This window comes from Rhea americana, unplaced genomic scaffold (assembly GCF_003343005.1).
Source record: "Rhea americana isolate MKP2758 unplaced genomic scaffold, rheAme1 scaffold_436, whole genome shotgun sequence".
NCBI classification, from domain to species: Eukaryota; Metazoa; Chordata; class Aves; order Rheiformes; family Rheidae; genus Rhea; species Rhea americana.
In genome coordinates, this window is record NW_028186575.1 from 200,647 (window position 1) to 226,240 (window position 25,594).

The 25,594-nt window shown below is 36.8% G+C and overlaps 1 protein-coding gene across 1 annotated transcript in view; it reads right to left on the reverse strand.

Moving 5' to 3' along the window:
- Positions 1–1,753: 1,753 nt before the first annotated feature.
- GALNT12 (polypeptide N-acetylgalactosaminyltransferase 12) overlaps positions 1,754–25,594 on the reverse strand; it is a 45,336-nt gene continuing 21,495 nt past the window's right edge. The window contains exons 6-10 of the mRNA XM_085315708.1: positions 23,913–24,089; positions 21,321–21,452; positions 12,263–12,376; positions 6,350–6,505; positions 1,754–3,553 (exon numbers count right to left, since the gene is read on the reverse strand). Coding sequence (XP_085171834.1) covers positions 3,416–3,553; positions 6,350–6,505; positions 12,263–12,376; positions 21,321–21,452; positions 23,913–24,089 — 717 coding nt within the window. The 3' untranslated portion in view covers positions 1,754–3,415. The remainder of the gene's footprint in view (positions 3,554–6,349; positions 6,506–12,262; positions 12,377–21,320; positions 21,453–23,912; positions 24,090–25,594) is intronic.

Sequence of the window (25,594 nt, forward strand, 5' to 3'; positions counted from 1 at the left end):
ATTTCAGAAACAACAATTATATCAAGTATCTTCTTGTTATTTCTAATTTAGCTTAGTTATTGTTCAGTTTTCTCAAAGTGTATGCATAACTAATATTTCCCCCCCTGTATATTCCTTGGAAGATTTGTTTAACCCTCCGTCCATGGCTTTCAGATCCAAATATCTGTACTGCTATTAGTCCTTGATCACTTTCTCTTCAGCTGCAAATTAAATACCTTCAGAGCATCGGTCAGGAAACTCTGGAAATCCTAGAAGCATTTAGAAGTATGTTATCTGCAGCCACGTCATTCCTGCCAATGCTGACTAGGACTGGTCCAGGCTTTGTCTATTCATATAAATGTCAGTGAGTAATGGATTCAAAAATAGATTGAATACTGTTGATCTTAGTATAGTAATTTAGTAGTGCCTATACATACCCAATTGTTTTCCCCGGCCAAGGGGAAGTGAAAGTATGCTGGACTGCTCTAATTCAAACCAAGCCACCACTGCTCGGGCAAGGAGGAGGAAGTTGGGTTAGCCTTTTCTCTTGCCCCCAAAGACTTTTTTCACCTGTGTCAGCTAACTTGTCAGCACAATCAAGATTTGCCTTCATTATGAACTTACACAGTGCTCTAAACACTGCTGAAATTTTCTAAGATAAAGTCGTCAACAATCTTGAGTTGCACGTTCTGCTTTTATGGTTTCTTCATATGGTTAGTGTTAGAGGGGAAAAGAAGAGCATGGCTCTAAATAAAGGTAAGATGAGTACTAAAAAACAGGACTCTTATCAGTCCTTGTTTTGAACTTTGTGGAAACACTCTTTTTCAAGAGAATCTTATGAAGCCAGACCAGGTGGAGTATTGATTTGCGACTAAGTCCTTCAATTTTTCCTCTCTGAGACACCCAGCCTCTTCTCCACTGTGGAGGAGTCCAAACTCTGCCATCTGTTCCTCAGCAGGCAGTGCCAAACTCCTGCAAAGGGAACAGGCTGAAATTGTTCCTTGGCAATCGGATGCCTGATTGAGTCCTTCACCCTTTGAACGGGAAGCCAGACCTTCATGCAATTTTAGTGAGCTGAGAAGAAGGAAAGGAGGGAGGTGAAAAATGAGAAGCGTAAGATCAACAGTTTTAAACATCCATTAAAGTTTGATTGTATATAATAGGAACAGCAAGCTGGTGCTGTTACTCACATTCATTTAAAAAGCAGTCACTGAATGTAGTGTGTTTGTCTAGTAAATATTCAACTCAAGCCTGTAAGTTTACTAGTATATGAGAAAAATGCTCTTTCATGCAACTATAAGCACAAAGAATAAGTACTTTCCTTAAAAAAAGTGCTGAATAAGGAAAATTATATCCATTTACTAAATTTCACCTGCATACCATCACCTACTGATAAAATCTTGAAGTTCCAAACCTAAGAATATTCTCAGAAGTCAACAAAAATTTTGTCTGCAATTTTAATTGTTGGGTTTTCATTAACTTATTAACGTAATTCAATTGAAAGGCATGAAGGCAAGGCAGAAACAAAATCTTGCTGGAGTTCTAACAACTCTGTCATGCAGACACCGAGTTTTGATTTGTGGTTCCATAAACTCAACACAGTTGCAGCTAACAGGTGAACAAAAGCACTAATGAGTTCAATAAAAGGAATCTGAGAGAGTATAAAATAAACCTGTCTTTCTCCAAGTACTGTAAGGATCAGAGCCTAAGAGATCAGAGAAATGATTAAAAGAAAACTATTGACCATAAGAACAAAAGATAGTTGTAAAGACACTTGTCACTCTACTGATTCATTAAGTATTTTATTAGTTCTAACATCAGTTTCATTAATCCACCCCCAGAGACAGAACTTTGAAGGTGCTTACAAAACCATTTGACCTACATGGTTTTATAAAAATCTTGAAAGAACCTTGCATATGTATCTCCCACAGGAAGAATCCCTCCTCCAAGCTCTAATCATATAATAGACATGCCAACATGATATTAGGTTATGAGGATTCAAATAAAGGACTGTACACTATATATAAAAAAGAGGAAGAAAGAAAATAATGAAAGAAATAAAAAATTAACCCAAACAGATGCCAAGACTTCTGGGGGAAAAATGGTTTAAATTTTCATCCTTTAACTTGTAAGCATACCTCCAGCTGATATAGACAGAAACTTTTGTTATGAGTTAAAACTCTTTAATCAATATTGTAATTATGATGGTCAAAGACCACCTATACACTCTGCTTGTCTGATCAGGTAAGGCAGATCCCATGCAACACAAAAAACAACTTTTCTACTGATGCAGGTTAAATCCGATGTTTTCAGTAGGAATGTATACACTGACACAAACAATTTACTCAGAAGAGGAATCCCCAGACAAAATGCAAGTTATAATCTTGAAGACAATTTTTGTATTTTCAAAATATGTCAATTAGCTGCAAATCAATATTTGCTTATATATTCATTTTTACACATGAGAATTTACATTTTACATTTACAGTTTAACTGAAAGATAATGATATGTTTAGATTCATTTTCTCTAACAGTAATTTTGAAACAAATCCTCAGTATCAGAAGAATTATTCCCAGGTCTGATCTTGCAAGTTTTGAGCATATTGAAAATACACTTAATGTTAAAACAAACTCTTCAGTCTGGGATGCAATTGCAGGGCTAGATTATTGTAATTCTAATTAGATCTTCCCAGAGCATCACCATTAAATATTGTCATTTTATTTAAGTGAGATGAGAAAAATCCCCATTTTACTCCAAGAACAGCCTTCAGCACTATTAGAAATCATTAACTGCCATGAACACTTGAAAATGTCACAATATTTAAGGTACAGTATTGTTAAGCATGTGCAATTTTTATGCATCTAGATTGTTATTTGTGCAAAAATATGAGGACCTACATTCTGCTTTCACATGCAAATCCACACTGTCTTCAGTGAGGGTTCTGGGTAGTTGCATAGGGCAGAATCAGGCCCTCTTCATATTTAAAAGACAAAAAGAATTACTAACTAGTACGTGTTAAAAACACAATTGTAGAATGTTTTAGTAGAAAAATAAATATTTTAAGTTATTGGCAGATAACATTAGTGCAATTATTCTGACTGCCTTGCTTTGACTGTCACACAGTAGAATAAAAAAATATATTGTCACTTATGAAAAGAACTTAAGACACTTTAGAAACATTTATGTAGCTGCCAGATAAAGAGAACAGAAGAGGTGCAGTTTCTGTGGCATGATATAACCATACTACTTATTTTACATAGCTCTCAATGCTTAGTGCCTTTTAATGCTCCAGAAAACAAAGTTCAATGCTTGTAAACTGATTACAGTTCTTTTCATACAAAAATATATCAATTATGTAATTTTCAAAAGGCTAATGAGCTGCTGACTAGAAAGATAACGTTTCCGTATTCAGCTGTATACTAGATGACATCTGGATCAACTTCTTTCTTTGAAGAACCATTTTTGGTATTCTGAATTGGTACATGGTCGTAACAGTGGTGCTGGATTACCATTGTAAGAGTTTGACTCTGCCTGTAAGCACTTCTGGGTTTGCACATGAAGCATAGTGCCATCCTACAAAAAAGAAAAWGTATAATTTTTATCAAGCCTTAAGACTTACAAATACATTACTATATTTTAAAAGTAACAGAAAACATTCATAAGAAACATGTATCATATGTATCCTTCTCTTGGGACTATGCAGTGAATCAAAATGCCTAACATAAGCCTTTCTGAAACTTTATCAAAGACCCTGCTTTTCAACTTGCACTTACTTCACTTTAGAGTCATACATATCTTGACATCTAAGTTTATAAAGGATTTGCTTTACTCACTTTAAAGTTATTTTCAACTTTCCCTTAGGGTACTTGTTGACTATCGGTCTCGTGCCAGTATTGAGCCTTAGATGGAATTTACTACCTGCTTTGGGCTGCATCCCCAAGCAACCCGACTCCAAGAAGCCCCAGTCCTGGCGCATCGGGGGTCTGCTACAGGCCTCGCACTGTCTGTGGGCATGCGGGCACCTCTTAATGGTTTCACGCCCTCATTTTAATTCCTTTTGCTACTGCATCACAATATGAACAGAGAAAACCAAAGCTGAACACAAGCATTAGTTAAATTCATCAACTTACTGCATTTCTTGTAAGCAGAATTAAGGATGTTGCATTTACTTTAGCAAAAATGTGCCTTGCCTTTAAAGGATATATTTTTAGTGGAAAAGGCAAAAAATTCTAAGCATCCCCTCTGACTGAAAATCTCTTGATTTGCCTGAGGGTAATACAGCTGCCTATAGGTGTAAAGTCTGACAGGCCACCACCATTAGATTCACCAAAGCACATTACTTGAGGCCTCAGGCCCTCCTATTACAGGAGTCTCTGAGAATGTTTTATCTCCAGTTCATGTAGCTCACTTAAATCTGGCAGCACTGTCAACTAAGATAATGAACCACAAAAAAAACAAAAAACAAAAAAACAAAAAAAACAAAAAAAAACAATCCAAGTGCTCTGAGAGGAGACCCAGGGGCATTCCAACAGGTAACAATTTCCAAAGCCTCTGATGGTTTCCACACACACCCTTGTTTTAAGTGTAAACCTGACTCCTTTGAGAGTCTGTTATTCTGTCATCAGGAATGTTGTTCTAACTGAATCATAAAACCACAGCTTCTGGTGGCCAATGATGTACACTTGTCCAAATCTTTGATTATGTTATTTCTCTGGTATATCTATAAGGACAGCTTTTCTAGTGTCTGATGCTTCTGCACACAAAGCAAAGGAAATGCAGTACTGACATTCGGTCAATCACTTGCTTTGAAATGCAAGCACCAATGATTTTAATTTAATGCAACAGAAGAAGAGGTATCAGTGCAGAACAATATGTTCAAATCACATACAGGAAGAAATTAATCATGAGAAGAAGAGAAGATATAGCATCTGAAACTTAAGAAATTACTTTAGAAGTTAATGCTTAGAAATGTAGTGGAAACAGATGTATTTCAAAATTGCATTGCCCCTGTTCTTTCTTTCCTGAAATGATAGAGATTCATTCAATATATATCATCTTAGRGATTAACAAGTATGAATTTGAGAAATTGTATTAAAAATCAGTATTTAAAATGAAACATGTCATTTAAAAAGTCAGCATTTTAAATATTTCCTTTTATTCTGTATTATCACTGTAGTATTCAATCTAGACTAGATTCAGTGAATAGGTAGTAATTTTCTTATTTTTCTTTAGAATTTCCTCTGCCACCGATTTCCCAAAGTAAATTCTTTAGAATTTTCCACCACTAGTGGATGTATCTAAACATAAATTTGTCAGGGGTGGAGTATGCAGAATTTAGATATGTTACGTAGACACATTGTGTAGACCAAACATTTAGATATATTATGTGACCTTTTCCTTTTGTCAAATAATGACATCCAAGAACTTGATTATGGCCATCATTTTTCATGCATTTTGTATTCTCTCATGCATTCATGAACTCCTTCTGAGATTAAAATCTACTAAACACATTGGTTTCTAGGGCCATATATTATGTTTACTAGTATACTCCATACATACTTCTTGGTATTTCTCCTCTTTGGGGATAGGCATTGAAGAAGTGAGACATAGATTTGTTGACTTCCCACACACGGGAAGATTTGTCCTGTCTAGGGTTAGCAGTGAAAAGGATGGAAGGTATTTTTTGATAGTGCATCAAGTTGTACAACTTGACTGCATTGCAGAAAAGCCCAGACGGCATTTCTGGTGCTCATGGGGAGGTCAACAGGAATTATTTGAAGATGACTAGAGGAAGCTTCAGGGAAACAGAGAAGAATGTAAAGTAGTAGCAAAGTGTAAAGGGTAAGATATCAGGGATATATGGAGGTATAAAATCTGGGTGAGTAAGAGAAGTCACAGCACGGAGAGCAAAAGAAGGCCAGCTATGAAATAGGGCTGGGGAAAGGGAACGAAAGCACCAAGGTCCTCAGGAGAAGATGCAGGTGTGGGAAACAACTGAGCAGCCCTCAGTCAGGACCAGATGAGGAAAGAGTGAAGACAAACATATCTACAGTCCTGCTCAGTTCCTCTGAAGTTAAGGAAGGGTGTTTCCGTTCTTCTCATGTTTCTACTCTTTATACGTCTGGGGCTTTACTTGTGCAGTGCTGTTACTCTGTTGTTCTATGGGAATTGGTAAAATATTAAAATTCACGAGAGTAAATTTCTTCCAGAGATTTCGGCCTATGGAAGTAAAATCCCACTCCGAATACAAAGTAATTATGACTTGCATGATGTGTAGGTAATAAAWTTAGACAAAAAAAATAATTACCTCCCTTTTCCTCCCAAACCAACCAACCAATGAACAAACCAAAAGCAAACAGGCACACTTACCTCTCTGAAAATAAACTTCTGATTTTCAGGAATACTATGAACATTTTCTTCACACAAGTACATTGTCAAATAGTCAGTTCCTGAATCAACTGCTGCACAGACTTCTGGCTGCCGAGTGTTGTAACGTATTTCATTATGGGATGTGTATTCGAAAAACTACAAATCCAAGAGAAGAAACAAAGGATAAAAGCAACTTTGTATGTACAGAAGAATGCATATGAGGCTACTGTAATTAAATTTACATATTAAAGTTGCCACTGTGGAGAGAAATCCTGCTAAAAATATTCAAGAACGCTTAACTGCTGTGATTTACTTACTATTTTACAGAAAATCAATCTTGCCACAGTACTACTTGACTTTGATAGCACTCCAAATGTATGAAATGCTGAAAAAATGCACTAGAAAGCAGATGTCCAACATTAAAGGACCTATAAAACTGTAATATACTACTTTCAAATTCTAGATCACCCCTAAAATAAGACAGAAAACAGTTTATAGACTGACATTATGCCATCTTAGTTCAGTTGTCATAAAGCAATGTCACTTTTTATTAAGGAGCTCCTCACTGAATAGTTCAAATGCAATTTGGTCAAGGTTCATTTCCAACTACAAAGCACTAGGATGCATGGTGCTGAGCATTTCTTTACATGAAATTTTAAGACAGTTTGGAGCAAAGCAGCTACAGCTTCTTTGAAATCTCAGCAGAACTTTAATAAAGGCAATTTACTGGTCTTGCTTGTTGTACAATATTTACAGAGCTGTTACATGTTCTAAAGCATCTTGGCTCCTTCAGCAATGGTTGAAGAGTTCCTTGAAATTTTTATATTTATCATGGACATTTGCCATATTCTGGACTTCATTAAAGAGAATGGTAGAATTTGAGAGCTGTTTGTATTTAGCACCCTTGTAAATAATTTAATGACTATAGTGCACAGATGTGTGTTTAGAACTGATTTAGATTATACTCAGTGGAGTAGACAAGAGTTTTATACACATTAGAAAATTGCTCATTAACAGTAGTATAGCTGCATTACTGGAAAGCAATAAAGGGATGGACTTGAGGGACAAAAGGAATCCTTCTCTTATGTTTTGTTTCTCCTCTGGAAACAGAGAAAGAAAGGGTGAAGGGGACTGTACCAATTCTGAAACACTGCATATATTGGAATGAAACACAGGATCATCAGCACTGAAAGAGAGCTTAGAAATGGAGTTATAAGATACTACAGGACCACAAAATTTTAAAATTCATGGTCATTGAGGTATAAGAGCTCTGATCTTGACTAAACTGGTACTAGTGCCTATTATGTCAGCTTGTAGATTTTCATAACTTTTTTGTTTTTATTTTTGCCAGCAATGTAACTGACCCCCCAGAACTAACCTGTTCGCCATCATTCCTTCAGCCACCCCAGAGAGCTATCTGGGCACTGATTTTAAACCTAGGATTTGTGAATAAAGAAAAAGCTTTGCTTTGTTTGTCTGGAGAGACACTGCATCCCAGTATATATTCAGCTGCTACTTTTACAAGGTGACAGCTAGGGTCTTATTCATTATTAGATTTATAAGATATAATAACTCTTTGTAGAAAACTGTATTTGAATATCACTGAAGGCCTACAAGTTGCTGATTATACCAGATGTATCAAGAGTAAATAGAGGAGCAACTAGGACAAAGCATTTGTTACTGCTGACATCTTTCTTCAATTGCCTCTTAAAAATGTTGCATCAGATCTGGCAGAAGAAAAGCCAGTAAAATGGATAACATTACGGATTGGAGTTACATTATTAACAACCAAGCATTCATGCCTTCTTACTTAATGAGCATCATACAGTTCTTTTTTAGTGGTATTCGCTTGCCCAAAAACAAAGGTTGCATGGAAAGGAAGCATTTACAAATTGATTTATGGCCCAATATCTAGTAGCCTTACTGCACTTCTTTCTTTCAGAGAGCTGGTAGATTCCCTTATACGCCACAGGGAAACTTGATGAGGCCTTTTACTAAGCTGCCTACCATTTCTGGGAAACCTATGGGACATGTCCCAGCTGTATCAGTGCTCTGTGGTAAAAGAGGCAGAGGATTTCTGCTACCCCACCAGGCCCTGAAACACACTCTCTGTATATCTGAATACAGCTCTCTGCAGACAGGAAGGAGTTTGTACTCTACAGGCATATTTTGGGTGACATAACCAGCAGTGAGGTTACTAGATCTGCCACAGAAAATGTGAGGGCAAAGCCCTCCATTGCTTCTCTCTACTTGCCTCAAAGTTATCAACCACAGATGGGAATAGTGGTGGGGTAGTGTCAGACCATGCAGGCCGCTCAGCTGTTACAGATCCTCTTACCATGTTAGTTGAGTAGGCCACCTCTCTGTTCTGGTTCCCAGCCCTTTAATAGTCCAAATTGCAAAGCCTTTCCTTCTGGCCTGTGTCAGGTGCTTCCACAAAACATCATCAACCTGAGGTGCAATTTTTGCTTTGCTTATTTTCTTCCTCTCTTCCACATATACTCAGCTCCTATCACTGCAAATCATATCCTCACCTTGCTGTACTGAACATGCTAATTTTAAACATCCCACAGCTAGTTTTCTTACTGCTTACACAAAAGCAATCCAGGAACTGAAGAGAACCCTCTCACTGAGGCCATGGAATTGTGTGACTGGATTCAATTGGACACAGTGACTATGTACTCTGAATCTCAGATAGTTCTCCAAGAGTGGTTATACTTACTAAGGCATTAAATGGGAGCAGGTGCTGGACTTCATAAATAATCAAGAACACAGAGCACTCTCCTCTTGGCACAGTGCACAGCTATTCAGAGGTCAATTTAAGTGGAGAATTGCTTCCAGCCAAAAGAGCTTTTGCAGTTGTCCCCTGCATAAACAGCCACCAGCCTCTGGCATATCATGCCAGAGAATGGGTGTACTGCAGTGTAAGATACTTATGGCTGACTAAGTTAACATTCATTAGGGAGCCGGCTGGCATGGCAGAGAGACCACTCGCTGCATGCAGAGGAGAAAGTAGGGCTGAGACACAAGGCACGGAGGAGCTGACTGGAGTGGAACTCTCTAATAAGGCTGTACGGGGTAACGAACAAAATGACAAGAGCAGATACAATGAGAACAGGCAGGAAAGGCTAGAATCAGGATGGCTAATTCCCTTCCAATGATTACACGGAAGTTAAGAGCTGCCTGTTGTCAGGGAGCATCTTCAAAACTCAGTAGTAAAGTGACCTGTTCTTTCTTAGCATTGATGTAACTAGAGGCTGACAAACCTATTGCCACCATCAGTTCCATTAGCTTACCACATTGGACATGCATGGGTGAGATTTGACTGTTTCAGGCCTGCTGTCATCACCTGTATGCAGAGCTAAGGAATTCATGTCGAGAAGGAGCTGTTATCTTTCAGAAACAGCTATGTAAAGAGCGTGGGGAAGGGTAGGAAATGCAGACATGTTCCACTAGCAGGTTTCACAGCTGTTTGTGAGCTAGAAAAAGGGAGATGCAGACTCAAGAATCCTGACTCCCATTTTACTTCACATCACACATGTAATTCTACATCTGTCCTCCTCCAGCCACCCTGTTCCTACAGCTCTTGCTGATGTCCACTTTTCCTCTTACAGTACTACCTGTCACCCCAGCTCATCCCCTCTTTTGCCAGCTCTCGGCTCTGCTCTCAAATAGCTCCCTATCTTCCTGCTGGTGAGGTGCCAGCAGAGAGAGCACTAATTGCATGAGTCGGTGATCATCACTACTCACAGCCTAGTGCCTCCTGTCATGGGCACCTGGATGCCTCTTACTAGTAGAGGTGTAAAAAAATTAATATCCAGTGGTGTGATAACTTTGCAATAGACTAGCAGTTAATTTTTTAGTGCCAGCTGAATAAAGGAGAATTGTGGAAATCTCATAAGAACCTTTTCAAATAGCAATGGTACTTCTCTTCTGCTTTCACTTTTTACCTGATGTTCTTTTTTTTGGGAGGTGGATAGAAAAGATAAAATTTAAATTAACTGTTCTTGTTCAAACAAATACAAAAATATTCTACCTGTCTCCTCTCTGAAATCCATAAGACAGAAAAAATACCTTAAAAAGCATGTGTTTGTGAGCAGGTAATCCAATAGGTAAGAGTGATCTTAATCTAGGAAAGCAATCACAATAAGAAAGTGGCTAACTAGCTTATCTGATTGTTTGTCTTCAGTATGGGTATAGAGAAGTACACCCAGCCTGGGCAGAAAGCTGAATTGAGGGAGAAAAAATGGATTGGTATGGAGTGGATTAGTGTGCTTGACATACACTTGGCATTATCGATATCAGAAATTTTAGGAAAGTTATTTAAAAATGTTATTCAAGTTATTTAATAAACTAATAACTAATACTAAATAATAATATTATAAATAATATTTCTACTACTTATGGCAATAAACTTGCTGCTAGAAACAGATCTAGTCCCTGTTAGGTCTGAAACACAGACCTTGAACTGTTGTTTTTTTTCAATTTCTAAGTAAAATGCAATTCATATTAGAAACTTTCTTTTCAATACAGGTTTGGTTTTTACTCCTTTAGCTTTTGTATTTTTTTAAAAAGCAGAGACAAGTTCAGAAAGGCAGCTGATAAACTGCGTGGGTGTCACATCTGTCGTGCTTTTCTAATGCTATTTTTCCTTTCCTAAAAAAAAGTTTGGATTAATTTCCTAAAAAGCAGTCAAACCACTCACAGTTAGGTACTTAAACTCAACAAGACCTTTTATTTCTCCACTTTTCACAGAATCACAGAATGGTTGAGCTTGGAAGGGACCTCTGGAGATCATCTAGTCCTACCCCCCTGCTCAAGCAGGGTCACCTAGAGCATCACATCTAGGCAGGTTTTGAATAGCTCCAGAGAAGGAGAGTCCACAACCTCTCTGGGCAACCTGGTCCAGAGCTTTCTCACTCTCACAGGAAAGAAGTTCTTCCTTATATTCAGGCAGATCTTCCTGTGTTTCAGTTTTTCTCTTTTGCCTCTCGTCCTCTAGCCCTTTGCCTCTTGTCCTGTCGCATGGCACTACTAAAAAGAGTTTGGCCACATCCTCTTGACTCCCCCCCTTAAGATATTTATAGACTTTGATAAGATTTCTTTCWCAACTGCAGAGAATGCCATATAGTCTAATCTGGTTTAAAAAACAAAAAGGACACTACATAAGCAAATACATATCACATGCCTTATGTTGAACATCACATGCCAAATTGAGAAGATGGCTACTCAAAACCATTTAAAACATACAGTGATTACTGTCTATTGACAGCTGATGCCCTACAGCTCTTTCACCACACCAGTATGTAGACAGCTTTATTGGAATCATAACCTGTTGCACACAGTTTCAATCAGCATGGAGAAAGATGCCAGCAAACATTTTTAGCTTCACTACTTAAAACCAAGAAAACCAAAATTGAGGCTGTAGAAAGGATCCATCTTGGCTTAGGAGAACATTTTTAGGATAGACTGTAGGAGAGGATGCCATTCTGAACCTTTTACACAGTCAGACAAACACCAAGAAGAAAAGGCATAATGATAGGCACAGGCAGACCCAGGAGAGGTTTGCAATGTTACTACAGGGTCTGGAGAGATGGACAAAAGCAGATAGGTATACTGCTCTGTCTAGCGCAGCTGGAGATAAGCAAACACTGGTCCATTAGTCATATAACTGCACTGCAATGTTATTAACCCCTGCTAGCAAGCTCTGTGGAAAGGCATGACTAAGCTATTTGTCTCTTCCCTGGTATGAGTAGGTATGTTGAACTAAGAAGGTCTGGCCTGAGCTTACAAGGAAATTAAAAGCATTCAATGGAGAATCAAAAATAGAGCTCTAGCTCCAAGATCACCGTACTGTGGCAACACAGTCTCTCAGTGCTGGAATGCTTCTTACCATACTTACTGTCGTCTTACCTGATTTTGTCCCATGCCATGACATGGGTACAGTATGACCCTGTGTCCAGTTACTTCATGTTCATTTGGAGGGTTATAATCAAAACAGAAGTTCACCATTCCTCTGTTCTTCAGCTGTTCAAAACAAGAGTGTTTTAAAGCATCTGAAGTGCTTTGGTGTTAAAGTAAGGAGGATACATTGCAATCACTTTACACTCATACTGCTGGACTGTGAGGTTTATATCCCAGAGCTCGAAGTGGTTTGAATGAATTTGAGTGGACCAAATAGACCCATCTAGCGGCACTAGCTCTTTCAGACTGATGTGAAATAAAACTGTTGGGATCATTCTGACTCAGGACACTGAACCAGCCAGACATTATGGGTTCCCCTAGGAATGACACCATGTTCCAGTGTATATCCACCTGCGAGTGAAGCAGGTAGGAACTATGAAAAGCTATGTTGAAACTCAAAAAGTCAGAACTTATGCAAAATGAGTCTGCCATGTCTTTTATTCTCCCTCCTCCCTTAGATTTACTTAATTTTTTTATGAAAAAAAGACCACATTCTTTTCTCATTTTTTCAAATGAGATATGTTCAAACGACTTATTCTCTAAAATATTTATTCTCTTCCAGTACTCTCTGGAGGTTGACAAGCAGTCAGATGTTAAGACCAGAAATCTTGAAAGTGGGGTGAGATTTCTCTTTTTAAAAAACCACCATATACCATATTAAAGTATGTTCAGATATGTTCCATTACCCGTTACTGACCTCTGACACAATAGCYGCAAAACTTGTAAATTAGATTTTAACATAGTAAGTTGCATGATTTCAAAATATCATGTTAATTAATAAGGATCTGCATTTTCTAAGCATTCGAAAGTCAAAAGTAACTAAAAATAAGTTGAACAACATCATAAAAAATACAGAATTCTAGTAATTAACCACTAAACCAAATTCAAAATTACGTGGAGCAAAACAGAATCTGTAAACACTTTCAACATGAATGCTCCCATTACTGAACAGAATTGTGTCACATGCTAAAAGAATAAGCAGAGTAAATCTCTGTAGAGTTTGCTCAAGTAGAGTTACTTAAGTAAAGTGTAATTTCCTCTCTCTTCACTAGTACTGGGAATTATATCCTCAGTTCTTTATGTAGACAATAAAGGAACATGAACATTGCAAAAGGGAAAATCAAACAGATTGGGGCAAATGTCTTAACTCTGCAGTTCTGACCTAACAAGCTTTGCCACTTAATTCCTTCTGACCATGTTTCCACTATGCATTTGCTGGAACTTTTCAGTAAAGGATTAAGCAAAATCATTCTCATTTTAGTGTCCAAGCTTACCAGAAATAAAGAAATCCTCTGGACATTCTTTACTATACATTCACTTTACTAACATACTCCACATTTACTATACTAACATATTCTTCTAAACTGTCAAAAGAAGGCATTTTTGTTTACCTTTGTAATACCAGTGAAAAAATTACATGCAAAAAATAAGAATGAAAGCACCTTCTATAGATGATTTTTAACATGCACCACGGGATTACATAAATAAAACAAAAAACTTCTCATGTTTCCATGTTCTATGTAAAGAAATGTCAACCTAAAGTCATACCAACTTAAAAATGGTAATTGTGTCTCTAAAATTGTAAGTCAGTTTCTGTTGCTGTCAGCCTTCTCTGGATCAGGGGTTCTTCCATTAGTATTTTTAACTTTGGCTGATGGCCTACTGATTCCAACAGGAAGATAAACATAGTGAAGTACTTATCCTTATTGCCATCCCAGCCAACCTCAAGTCTTCACTGTCATTCCAAGCGCAAGCTCTTCACTGGCATCCCCCAGCATGCACTATGGAACGTGGTCCATTTTGTGGCTTTTGTAATTTTAAATAACCTATATTAAATTGCTGGAGAATTACTACAACTCAGGTGCAAGAATGCTTTGCTACGTATGTGGCACAATGCCTAAATATAGAAAGCAAAACAAAAGCTATATAAAAGATTACTAACTTAAGTTTAATTTCAGATGGTTTAAAATTGAGTCTGTGCTCACACGACATTATCACATATAATCTCTCAATTTTTATTTCACGTATAAATATTTGTGGTATGGGCAGGCATATTCCTAAATATATATGGTCCTTATTTCAGCATGAATCTTGTGGTTTGTCATATCAGACATTTGTAGATGTTCTTTTATACCCACATTTGACTAGTAATCCTCGCAGATGCTGAAGATTCAATTTGTGGAGATACTCACGTACTAATCAGATAAATGACCTGATCCAAGATGACAAAGATTTGAAAATGATCAGATTTGAGAATCTGATCTCAACACCACTTATGAATAAAACCACCAGTCATCTGTTCCAAAGCAAAAAAACATGAGAGAACTTGTGAAAGCAATATTTTCCCTTTGTTAAATGAGAATAGACAATTCAAGTTCCTTATGTTCCTTAAGAACTCACAAAACACTACCAAAATAATAGTCTATTCACATCTGAAGCTATCTTTTTTTCCCAATATTCACTATAAACAATCCATGGAATAAGAACAAATTTTCTCTATGACTTACCTTATTTTTTTTGCTGAATGCTGCATTAGAGAAATAGAAACAAGAAAAATTTTGATCAACTTGCCATTAAAATATACAGTTCTCAGAAGTTCTGCCCATGCAACTAGTAGGCTGTTTGTTCAACTTCTGTCTCCTATTGAAACACTGCAGGTGCCATTCAGTTACTGTTCTGTTTGGAAGCTAAGGTAGGTAGTAAATGCCAATTGAGATATTCATCATTATGAAAGATTTGGAATCACCTACTGYTTGGAGAAATTTAAATCTGTCATTTCCTAACATCTGGACACTTGTATATAATGATGCAATACAAATGGCATTCTGTAAATATTCTCTGCATTTAAAAAAAATCATACAACTGTAAGTACAGCACAGGCAACAGATTTTTCACATTAACACTTCATTACATTAGCAGAAAAATACTGCCAGAGGAACATAACTAACCTTTCTCTTCATCCACAAAATAAACAGAATCCTCCTTATTTTTCCACAGTGACATTGGTATTGGTGGCTTAGTGGTATGGGCAGATGATACTGTGGGACATAGTAGGATATGTATTTGTAGCAAGCCAACAGCTTCATGTTATTGGCCAGGCATACGTTTTTACCTCAGATATAATCTCAGCAGTCACAGGGAACAATCTTACTGAGTGCATGTTGTCTTCGAAGTAGCATTTTTTTTTGGGGGGGGGGGCGGGAAGTGAATAATATTCTCAGATTTCTGTTAATTTCTTAACTGCAATGCTGAAATGAGTATACAACACTGACGGCTGAGATTCTTGGAATGAATCGGTGATAACACATGCTTGTCAGTATTCATCTGCTTACCCCATAAAGGCCATAACTCTCTAGGAGACTTAAGAGCATATAAGCATCTATCTTAAGCTATGGTGTGTTCATGTGAGATTAGTATTAGACACTTGAGTTTCTTCCACTTCCTTTAAAAAGTCTACTTCAGGTTTGGAGAGGCAGTACAGCCAATAAAAAGTGGTGGAAGAGCCCCTAAATTGCATTTTTTTATGATACATTGCTGTGGTGGGCACCAGATCTCAAGGTCTAGTCATCTTAGGTACCAATCTAATCTCAAGCGGCAACTCTACAAATTTTATTATGATGAAGTTCTAGAGGTTCCTCTACCCTAGAGGAGGCTGTTTTGGAGTCTGCTAGCTCTGAGAACTTGTAATACTGACTATGCAATAGCCTTTGTGACTACATATCTTTATCCACATAGCTAAGGTCTCTTCTTCTGTACGGTTGCCTATAACTCCACATTATCTAGGTAATTTACAAAATGATCCTTTTCACGTGTTAGTAGAACAAAACTCTTTATATTTTTAAAGGCATGCACCATCTCTTTTCTTTTCTTTTCTTTTCTTTTCTTTTCTTTTCTTTTCTTTTCTTTTCTTTTCTTTTCTTTTCTTTTTGAAGGTTTTATCTGGACTGAATTAAAAGTAAAAAATCACTGAGCATTTGGAAATTCCTTTAGGATGAGATGGTCCTGGGGAAAAATGTTGAAGGAAGCTGCTATTTGAAAAATTCAAGTATTTCGTCTCCCGACTGATTCAGTCAACCATAGAAGCCTTTAAGTATAGATAGTGAAAAGAGCTAATGGTTAGACAGTTGCAACAGACATCTATCAGCTTAGTTTTTCAAGCTCATYTGGTACATCAGCTAGAAATTGCCTGAGAAGCAAGAAAATCTCTCACTCATATCAGAACATAATATGGTCTTGCTCTCAAGTGATCAAACTTACAGGAAAGTGGCCATTTTGGTGTCTACACTGTCCTTTAAAGGCAATTTTGATGCCAAATTCAAGGCCAAATTTATTGATTGACCATAATCATTATCCTCAGATGCATACCCTGAAGGCCAGCTATATTCAGTACACCTTAGAGGGGACAGAACTGCAGAATATTCACTTGCTTTACAACCATGAATTTCTACAGGCACTAGCAACATGAGAAGATCACAGCACTGCCTGATTCCCATATACTCATGTAGTTTCACTATGTAACAATGTCACAATACTACTATTAAGCACACAAGATGGCTCCGAGTCCTTCCTAGAGACACCCATGTCATCCATTCCCAAGGCAGCTGAGACTGGTAAGCAAATCTCATCTGGACTATCTAGGTGGACAATTTGCAAGAGCACGGTTGTGGTTCAGATCCATTTTAGATTTCACATCAGCTGAAGCACAAATAGAGAATAGTCTTTGCTGGTAAGTGCATACTCAAAGATGGCCAAAACAGATGCTATGTCAGAAGTAACTCATTTCACTAAGATTTTTCTCAGTGAAAGGTTTTAGATTTTCCAACACAAATTCTGAATGTCCCTTTAGGCAAGTGGGCTAACACTTCAGAATATAGCTGAAATTGTTAAATGTAGAAGTGCAATATATATCCTCTGACTCTAGTATTGTATTTGAAGAATTGAAGACTCCCACCAGAGGCATAAAAAGAAAACAAAGTCACTAGAGCCAACTTGGGGTTAATTAACAGAGTTTGAAATCAATCCCTCACTCAATTCCTGATGACTTTTGGAATTAGGAGAATCTGAGTAATGACCATCATGTCATTGACAAGGTACTCTGTGGTTACGCTAATCTTTTTTGTCTTGTTTTCACTGTTCTCAAAATACTTAGCTATATTTCTGTGAATGTCTGTTGAAAATTAACAAGGGAAACACTCTGCTATTTCTGGTTCTTTTTCTTTGCTATTCTTTGTATTGTCATCATTTGATACTGGCAGTTCTCTCACTGCTTCTAAGGTAGCTGCCTCTTTTGCTCTGTTTGGTTCTATTTTGTCCTTTTGAGAACAAACCAGTGCCACACCTCAGCGTCATAATCATTTTTGTTTTAAACCTTCTACATCTCTTCATTGCTGACATACCTACCACTCTGAAGGGCTGGATAATGCTTCTTTTCACTGCTTTATAGCTGTTATGACACCGAGGACAACTGACTATTCAGGTTCATCACATAACGCAAAAGAACAGAAGGGGGTCATGTCTTTTTTCTGTTTTTTTTCACACTTCTAGTATCTTCTGTTGAGGATTTTCTACTTCCTCTTTCCTTTGGAAGCTTTTTGACAATACTCAAATTGCTGACACTTGCTTTCAATTTTCCCAGAGAAGTGTGTTTAGCAGTTTCTCCTTGACATATTCATTCTTTTGAGCTGCAATTAATCCCAACCTCACCAAGGTTTCCTTTACTAAACAGCTCTGATGCAACACAAGATATGTTTTAAAACTGGGTTTACCAGTTTTCACCATTATGATTCATGAATAAAGCTGCAAAAAAGCAGAATAGACTAAAGGACATACAAGTTTTATTTGCCTTAAAATATAACTTTTATTCCTTTTTCCCCAAGAAAAGAAGAAATAAATCTACATCTAAGTCAAAGTTTAGTTTATGTCTCACACAAACTGCCAAAGCTACATAAGTATTCAAGAGCCTAAAGGCAAGATAGACACTGTTTGCATAGCTGTCCAAGGTGCTACATGGCTTTTAAAAGGCGTGTGCTTGAGCCAAGCATAGTTTTGAATATCTAATATAAGGCTAGGATACTTCTGGAAGGGCATACTGCTGACTCCTCTCCAGGAGCTTCTTCTAGTTCACTTTGCTTTAATATATCGCTGAGCAAAAAAACACTGGGAGCTCAGATAGGAACCTGTCCCTTCCAAATTTTCTTTCTCTTTAGATGAAACAGTAACTGAAGACTTACCATGTGCTCCTACAAAGATGCTATATATGAAACATTAAAACATCCCCTAAGACTCCTTTCTTTTTTTGGAACTCACATAAAATTTTGCTAAGTTTCACTAGAATTTTGATCAAATAAACTCAGGTTCTGGCAATGTATGTTGTCCTTTCTATGTAATGTTGCTTGGCTTCCATTGCCTGTAACTGACAAAAAATGGTGAATCTTCTATCTCTTAGGGCAGTTTAAAGTCAAAATTTCATCGCATAATGATCATAATATTGGCTTTTTGATGTAGTGGGAGAAATGAAATTTTAGATTTTGAACTTCACTCTACTGTTCCAGTACTAGAACTTTTATGCAAAAATCTGACTTAAGTTAAAAAAGCTTTTTATGAAAGAAAACACTTGACAGTACTATAGGAATCTTGATATTGATAGTACCATTTATCAAATTATGGTTCTGTTCAGATTGCAGATTGAAGTTATCCCTGAGAAATTCCACATTTCTAGTTGCTAAATGATTTGGCTATAAAGTATACTAATTTTACCAGTAAAAAGATACATCGTCTCCCTCATTTCTAGGCCTCTGTCAGTTTACAAAAATGCAATCATAGCTCAGGCAAAAATATTCAAACCTCTATGTGTTTGATAAAAGTTTAGGCTGCTAATATTTTTAGGCAACCAAGCTTAGTATACATATTAAAATTCATCTATATGCCAAGCACAAGCATTTAATTGTGAGTGCATGGCACTAAATTCTACTCAGTAATTCTTGCACTTATTTCAGTAACTTATGGTTGACCTATGGGTAAATTTTAGCCAAATTTTCAATTTCAGTGTAAACATTTTCAAAGGAGGGAGAAATCCCTTAGCAATCTCTTTCAACAGTTAAATAGCCTCACACAAAGCAGAGCTGTTAACAAAACCAACACTTCTAAGCACATTATTTCTGTGAACCAAAAAAAGCACTACACAGCTAACACAAGAATAAAGACCATGATCAATGATTCATTGAAGTTAGCAGATGGGACTCAATATCCACAAATCAGTTGAATCAGTAGGTGTCACTTTTGCATTGTCACTTTCTTAGAATATAACTGTACTTTAATCATATTTTAAATTCTTCCTGCAAAGAATGGTGTATTCTCTTTATGTTCATAACTAGACAACAGCATGTAAGAATTATTTTTTAGAGAAATACATAGAGCTTACCTAAATTACACTGCAGATACCTCAAACAGCTCTGAACAAGAGTTATTATTTCTAGGTATTGTCAAAACCTTTCTTGAGGATGACACATGCTGCTAACCTTGAAAAAACTACACAGATCTCTCTTCCTTCCCCAAATGTTGAAACATTATTACCACCACACTCTAGGTTTTCTTTTGCAGGATGAAGGACAGAGGTGGAGAAGAGGATAAGGTTACTGAAGTGCTCATCGAAGACTTATTGCTTCAATTCTCTGACATTATCAGTGAGCAATCCAGCATAGAAAAACAGAAATTGAACCAATGTTGTACCATGGTCTATTCCAGATACTGGCTAATGGTGTGCGTTTACCTCTCATGCTTGTGATCACATAAAGATATCTGATTAAGTGCCAGCTCAAAGAAAAATAGAACAGAGCGGCTGCTTTCTTAGAGGTTCCTAAAGGCTTTGCTGCGCCACTGCTGACTTATGCACCTCCCTATGGGAAAAACAACTTAGAAAAACTGCAGTATTTCCATCTTAGGATTTTTTTTTTTTTTGGTTCAGTACATAATGAAGCTTTTAGGGAAGGCTGTCAAGAGATTTGCATTACTGCATGCTCTGTATGCCCACAATGCTCAGGGCTTTTTTCTCCTCTAGAAAAGATCCAGTAGAGTGATTGTGCAACTGAACTGCAGATGACAGCAAGACCACACTGTTGTGATACTGGTTGGATGAGATGAAAAACTAGTAATGTTGAAATATAGCTCCAGAATGGTTGAGTTACCAACAAAACCATTTAAAAGTCAATGTGGCATTTGTAGGAAAGCATCTCACACATCTCTACCTGGCAAGAGGTCTTATCTAATAGGACAGACATAGCAGGACAGCTGCTGATCTTTCTGAAGCAGCAGATATTTACTGCAACATCTCTGTCTTCATCCCTCTCAAATAAGATTTAGTAACATGATGTACACGGGGCTATAGTTTATATTTGTTTGTAAGCTGCAAACAGCATAGAAAGTTGTCATCTCTTAAAAAAGGAGAAGAGGATTCTCATATTGAACCATGAAAATTGCTTATGATCCTGTTCTGATCAAAAGTGACTTCCAGATTAAAAACTATAGTGTTGCTTTTGACATACACATCAAAAAACTGTATGATTTGGTGTTGTGTAGGAGCTGCTCTCTTTCCTCCATCACAGCTTTGATCAGCTAAAATGTGCAAATACTTGTTACAAAGTATACTTCCTATTTTCAAGTTGACAATTAACACTTAGGTGCTCTTTCTGGTTAGTATGCAAAGTTTTAAGAATTTTTTTTTAAAATGATCCTTTATTCCCTCTAGTACGCTCAAAAATTTACTTGGAAAATATAATTTCTGGCAACGTGTTCTTGTACTCTTTCACAGGACTCCTTTACAAGTAATATTCATTAATAAAAAGATACTAATAGCAACCATATTTGAAAGTCTACCAATTCTAACTGAATTCTATCAAAATTCGAAACTGCTTTCAGCACACAATTAACAGGTTTGTCATGATCACCCTCCATACTGTATTAGTAAGGGGGTTCAGAAAGCTGCAAGGAGGCTCCTTGCTGAGCCACATACCATTCCAAAGAAGCCAGGTCTGTCCTCAGGTACATGGAGTTCAGGGTAAATGTTCTCCAAGAACCATTTGAAGTCCTTACATTTGAGCTTCTCTCGAAGGAATCTCCTTTCTGTCACGTCTCCATATGGCTCCTGAAAGGAAAAAACATTAAAAAACAAAACATAACAGATGCTCCCTTCTAAATTATGTATACACATTATTAGGGACCTTATGCTAAAGTGGGAAGTAGGACTTTTAACCAGCAACTATCCCCACTTTTGGGTGCTGAATTTGATTTCATTATCCTTACATTTGCCACATGTTGTCAAACAAAAAATAGAACAGGCCATATAAAATTTTAAATATACTGGAAGACAGTCAGTCTGAGAAAACTCCAGAAACTCTGCAAGTAAGGATGTCCCTGAACATGGATTGCTGGAAACTGAGAAAGCGTATTGGCAATATACTTGTTTCAGCTGGATAACTGAGAGTTTCAGAAGTATTGAGTGAATCTTAAAAATTTTAAATTATTCCAACGTCAACTTTCAAATTATCTACAAAGACATATTTATATATTTAACTGAAGAAAACTGTAAAATTTGTCTTACAATTTCCTTTAGCTTTATAGTTTTGGGAGAGAAATTGGAGTAAAGCCAGCTTTTAGTATTAAATCTTAAATCTCCAGAGAAAAGCTTTCAGTGAAGACTTTCCCCTGTGTATAGATTGGAGCAGAGTAATGTCTCTTCAAGTCCATCTTCAAAACTTATATTATTGACTAAGGACTTCAGACAATCAGGCATGATGTGCTCTTCGCAATCCTCACATTCTTGCAGGTCATGTGATACACTGTTTTTCATCAAACCAAAAATGTATTTTTCTTTCTCAAAACAGAAAACACAAACCAGATGCAAAACAGAGGCAGCAATGTCTGCTTCAATGAACAAACAGCAGGACATACTAGCTCTGAACTGAGTATCCGAGTTAGATGAAATGAAAGGTTCTGAATTCAGCCTTTCAAATATTACAGAAACTAGAATGCACTAGTGGCAGCTTTGACATATGCAAAAATGCAAGATCTTCAACTTAAATCCACTGTTTTACACACAAGCAAGAGACAAAAATTAGGATATTAACACAAAAATATCCTCTGAAGACAGTGAAAGCTCTGTCATCACAGACGTCAGCTGCCCAGAGCTTTACAAGAACAACTATCAGCACTTACTGCTGTTTTCTCTTTGCATATGACACTGCCAGAATCAGTCCAGCATTGCCTGCAAACTTCCATCTTCACATACACCAAATACACTCTTTTCTCAAAGCAGGCTCTAACAATAACATCTACATGGCTTTTAAGTTGTTAAAGTAGAAATTATCACACATACATGGACTAGAATAATCCAATGCTCAGTTTAATCCAACAGAATGCCTGGTGGAAGCTAACCACACTTAGCTCCTCAGTCTCCTCTCTCCTGTAGCACTCCTTTTAAAGGCATAATGGTTTCAAGTCCATTTTGTCCATAGGCATTTCTATTGGGGTAGGTCACTCAAACACACTAGGAACTCCCTCTCTGGTCTCTAAACTCCAAGTGGACATGGTCAGAGCTGGATGTCCGGCAGTCCAGGGCAAGGCACTGCCTGCCTTGCACTGAACAGAAAGCAGGAACTTAGAAAACTTTCAAGTCAAACAGAAAAGTCTAGGGAGATTAAGAGACTTCAGAAGCAGGCAATAAAAGAGAATATTTTCTTTTAGGCTTGAATTTTGAACTTCTGTGCCACCAACTCACAGAAGTCATTTCTAAGACATTACAAGAATATAGACAGCAGACCCCTCTCTAAAAATATATCAAAGCTATGAATTTGCACACTGCTTGCTGTACTGATCTATTCAAGTATCACAGTATTCATCTCTGCAAATTTCTGCAAAGATCTTCTATTTTCTTCTTTATTGTATTAAAAAATGTCAACTATTTTAAAGAACAGAACTGATACTTCAAATGTTCCATTAGGAACATTTTTATCCTAGTTCCCAAGATTAATTTTTAATTCATTTAATCTTTGGGATCTTGATCTTGTATAAGCTTTTTTAAATCAAATATTGTGAAGCAGTAAATCAAACTCTGAAAAATCCATTTATCTTACATTAATACCACATTTTACCACTATCAGAAGACYGGGAATCTTGCTGAAGATCATTACCAAGCCAGTTAGAAAAAGTGTACTGTCCACTGAAACTTACTGATTAGCATTAACCGTCTTCCTGTTCTCTGTAATTCTTTATTGAGAGAATCCTGTATCAGCTGTTTCATTCTTCTTCTTCTAGGCACACATTTCAGGTCAAACAGCTCCTCATTCCTTGGGCCACCTTGCTTAACTTTTTTTTTTTTTTTTTTTTTTTTTGACACAAATTGATACAAATCTGGCCTTCTCCTAGTCTTACAGAAACTCTGATTTTCCCAAGAAATTAAAAATTAACTAGACATAAATTTGTTTTTATGCTGAGACAAAAAAGGAAAAAATAAACATAAAAAGTCATTCATGTTAAAAGTTAGCTGATTATTAGTTATTTCTTTGAAAATAAACTCAATTCTAAGTATGATGGACTTCAAACTCACCAGACGAGCATGTGGGTTTCGATGGTAATAAAGTTCTTTATATTCATCCATCCATACTTCAGCTGCACGTACACTGTTTGCCAAAGCCTTGGACCGCGAGTATGGAGCTTGTTTGGGGAAAACATGACCTACGTGAGAGCAAGGGTGGATCTCAAGACTTCCTCCACACTGCCATATCTAAACAAAGAATTCACATTTTGCATAGTTAATTACAATCTTTGCAAGTAGMAGGATATAATCAGGCTTTGGAAGAGTAATGTCTCCTCAGGAATACCACAGCATTGTAAGTGATATGGAATAATTTTGGGAGGGAGGCAAATAATTGCCTCATTCCATGAATAAACTGTAGTAAATGACCTCCTCATGACCTCTGAGCAAATTGCTAGGAGAAATAACAAGTTATCTCTATCTCCAGTTTTATCAGGTTTGCAGTTATCCCTATCTCAGCTTTACTTTCTCTGCAGGCCTGATGAGAAATGGCCCACGATATTTCTGCATGCTGAACAGTAGTCTACAATTCAAGATGTATAAGTATTATTCACCAACAGCAACCACACTAATAGCTTCCTTACAAAGAAAGTGATGAATGATTTCTTACCCAAAACCTTGCTCTTTCTTTGCTTATATTCTACTGGAAAGCTGATTTGGCAAAACTTGCAACCTTGTTGTATTACTGGAAGACCATTACTTGTGTTCGAATTTCTGCATGCATCATTTCAGAAGAGAGGTATGGGTACCTGGCTTGGTCATAATATATTACCATCACTAACCTTTTTAATTTGAAAGCTGGAAAAGGAGCCCAAGATCCAACATATAAGAAGAAAAAGAACACACAAAATATCACTGAATGTTGTCTAAGTTATACTGATTTGGTTTTAGATAATGATGCCATACTGATGAATACGAATGGCAAAATACTACATATAAAATTGTAGACACTCTAAACTTCATGATAAAATTACACTCATACATATGTTCACTTTTAAAACAACTGGCTTTCTTAAAATTATAGACAATTCATTACTCAACTACAGGGAACACTAGATAAGCTTTGTTTTTTAGATTTAAAATTTTAAATTTCCTAGTTTTCATGGTAGGTTTCTCTGTTCTTTTTCTCTTCTGAGGAAACAGCATATTTTTTCTTTTGAATAGAAGAATGATTAAAGGTTTCATTATTAATTCCTTCTCTAAATCCATAATTCTATACTGTTTTTTTAAATGATTAGCCGTGTTTTCAAATGTAAATTACACTACTGCCATATTGAAAGCTGTTATGAAACCACTTATCCAATTTCACTTAAAAATCTCCCTCACTAAGATTTGTTTCAAAACAGTATCTTTCTAATGTCATCACTTCTATATACAAGCTTATATTTTTTTTAGTTGAAATTTATCAGGCAAGATTTGTTTGTCAGTAAATATTGAGCTCTGTTAAAATATGCTAAGGTCTATCAATTTTCATATTTCTTTTATCATATATAAGCATTTTTTGATGATCATTACTGCTTTAATCAATCTGTTTTTAACCAGAAGATATGAGGACTGGACCATAAAGACCACTAAGGTGCAAATGTAGTTAAGAAAGAAGTACATTCTTCCATTCTTCTGTGATAAAGTCCCGGTTAACTCGAGTAAAATAGACTGACCAATATCTCTGTTAAACTGCTGCCGAAAATAAATTC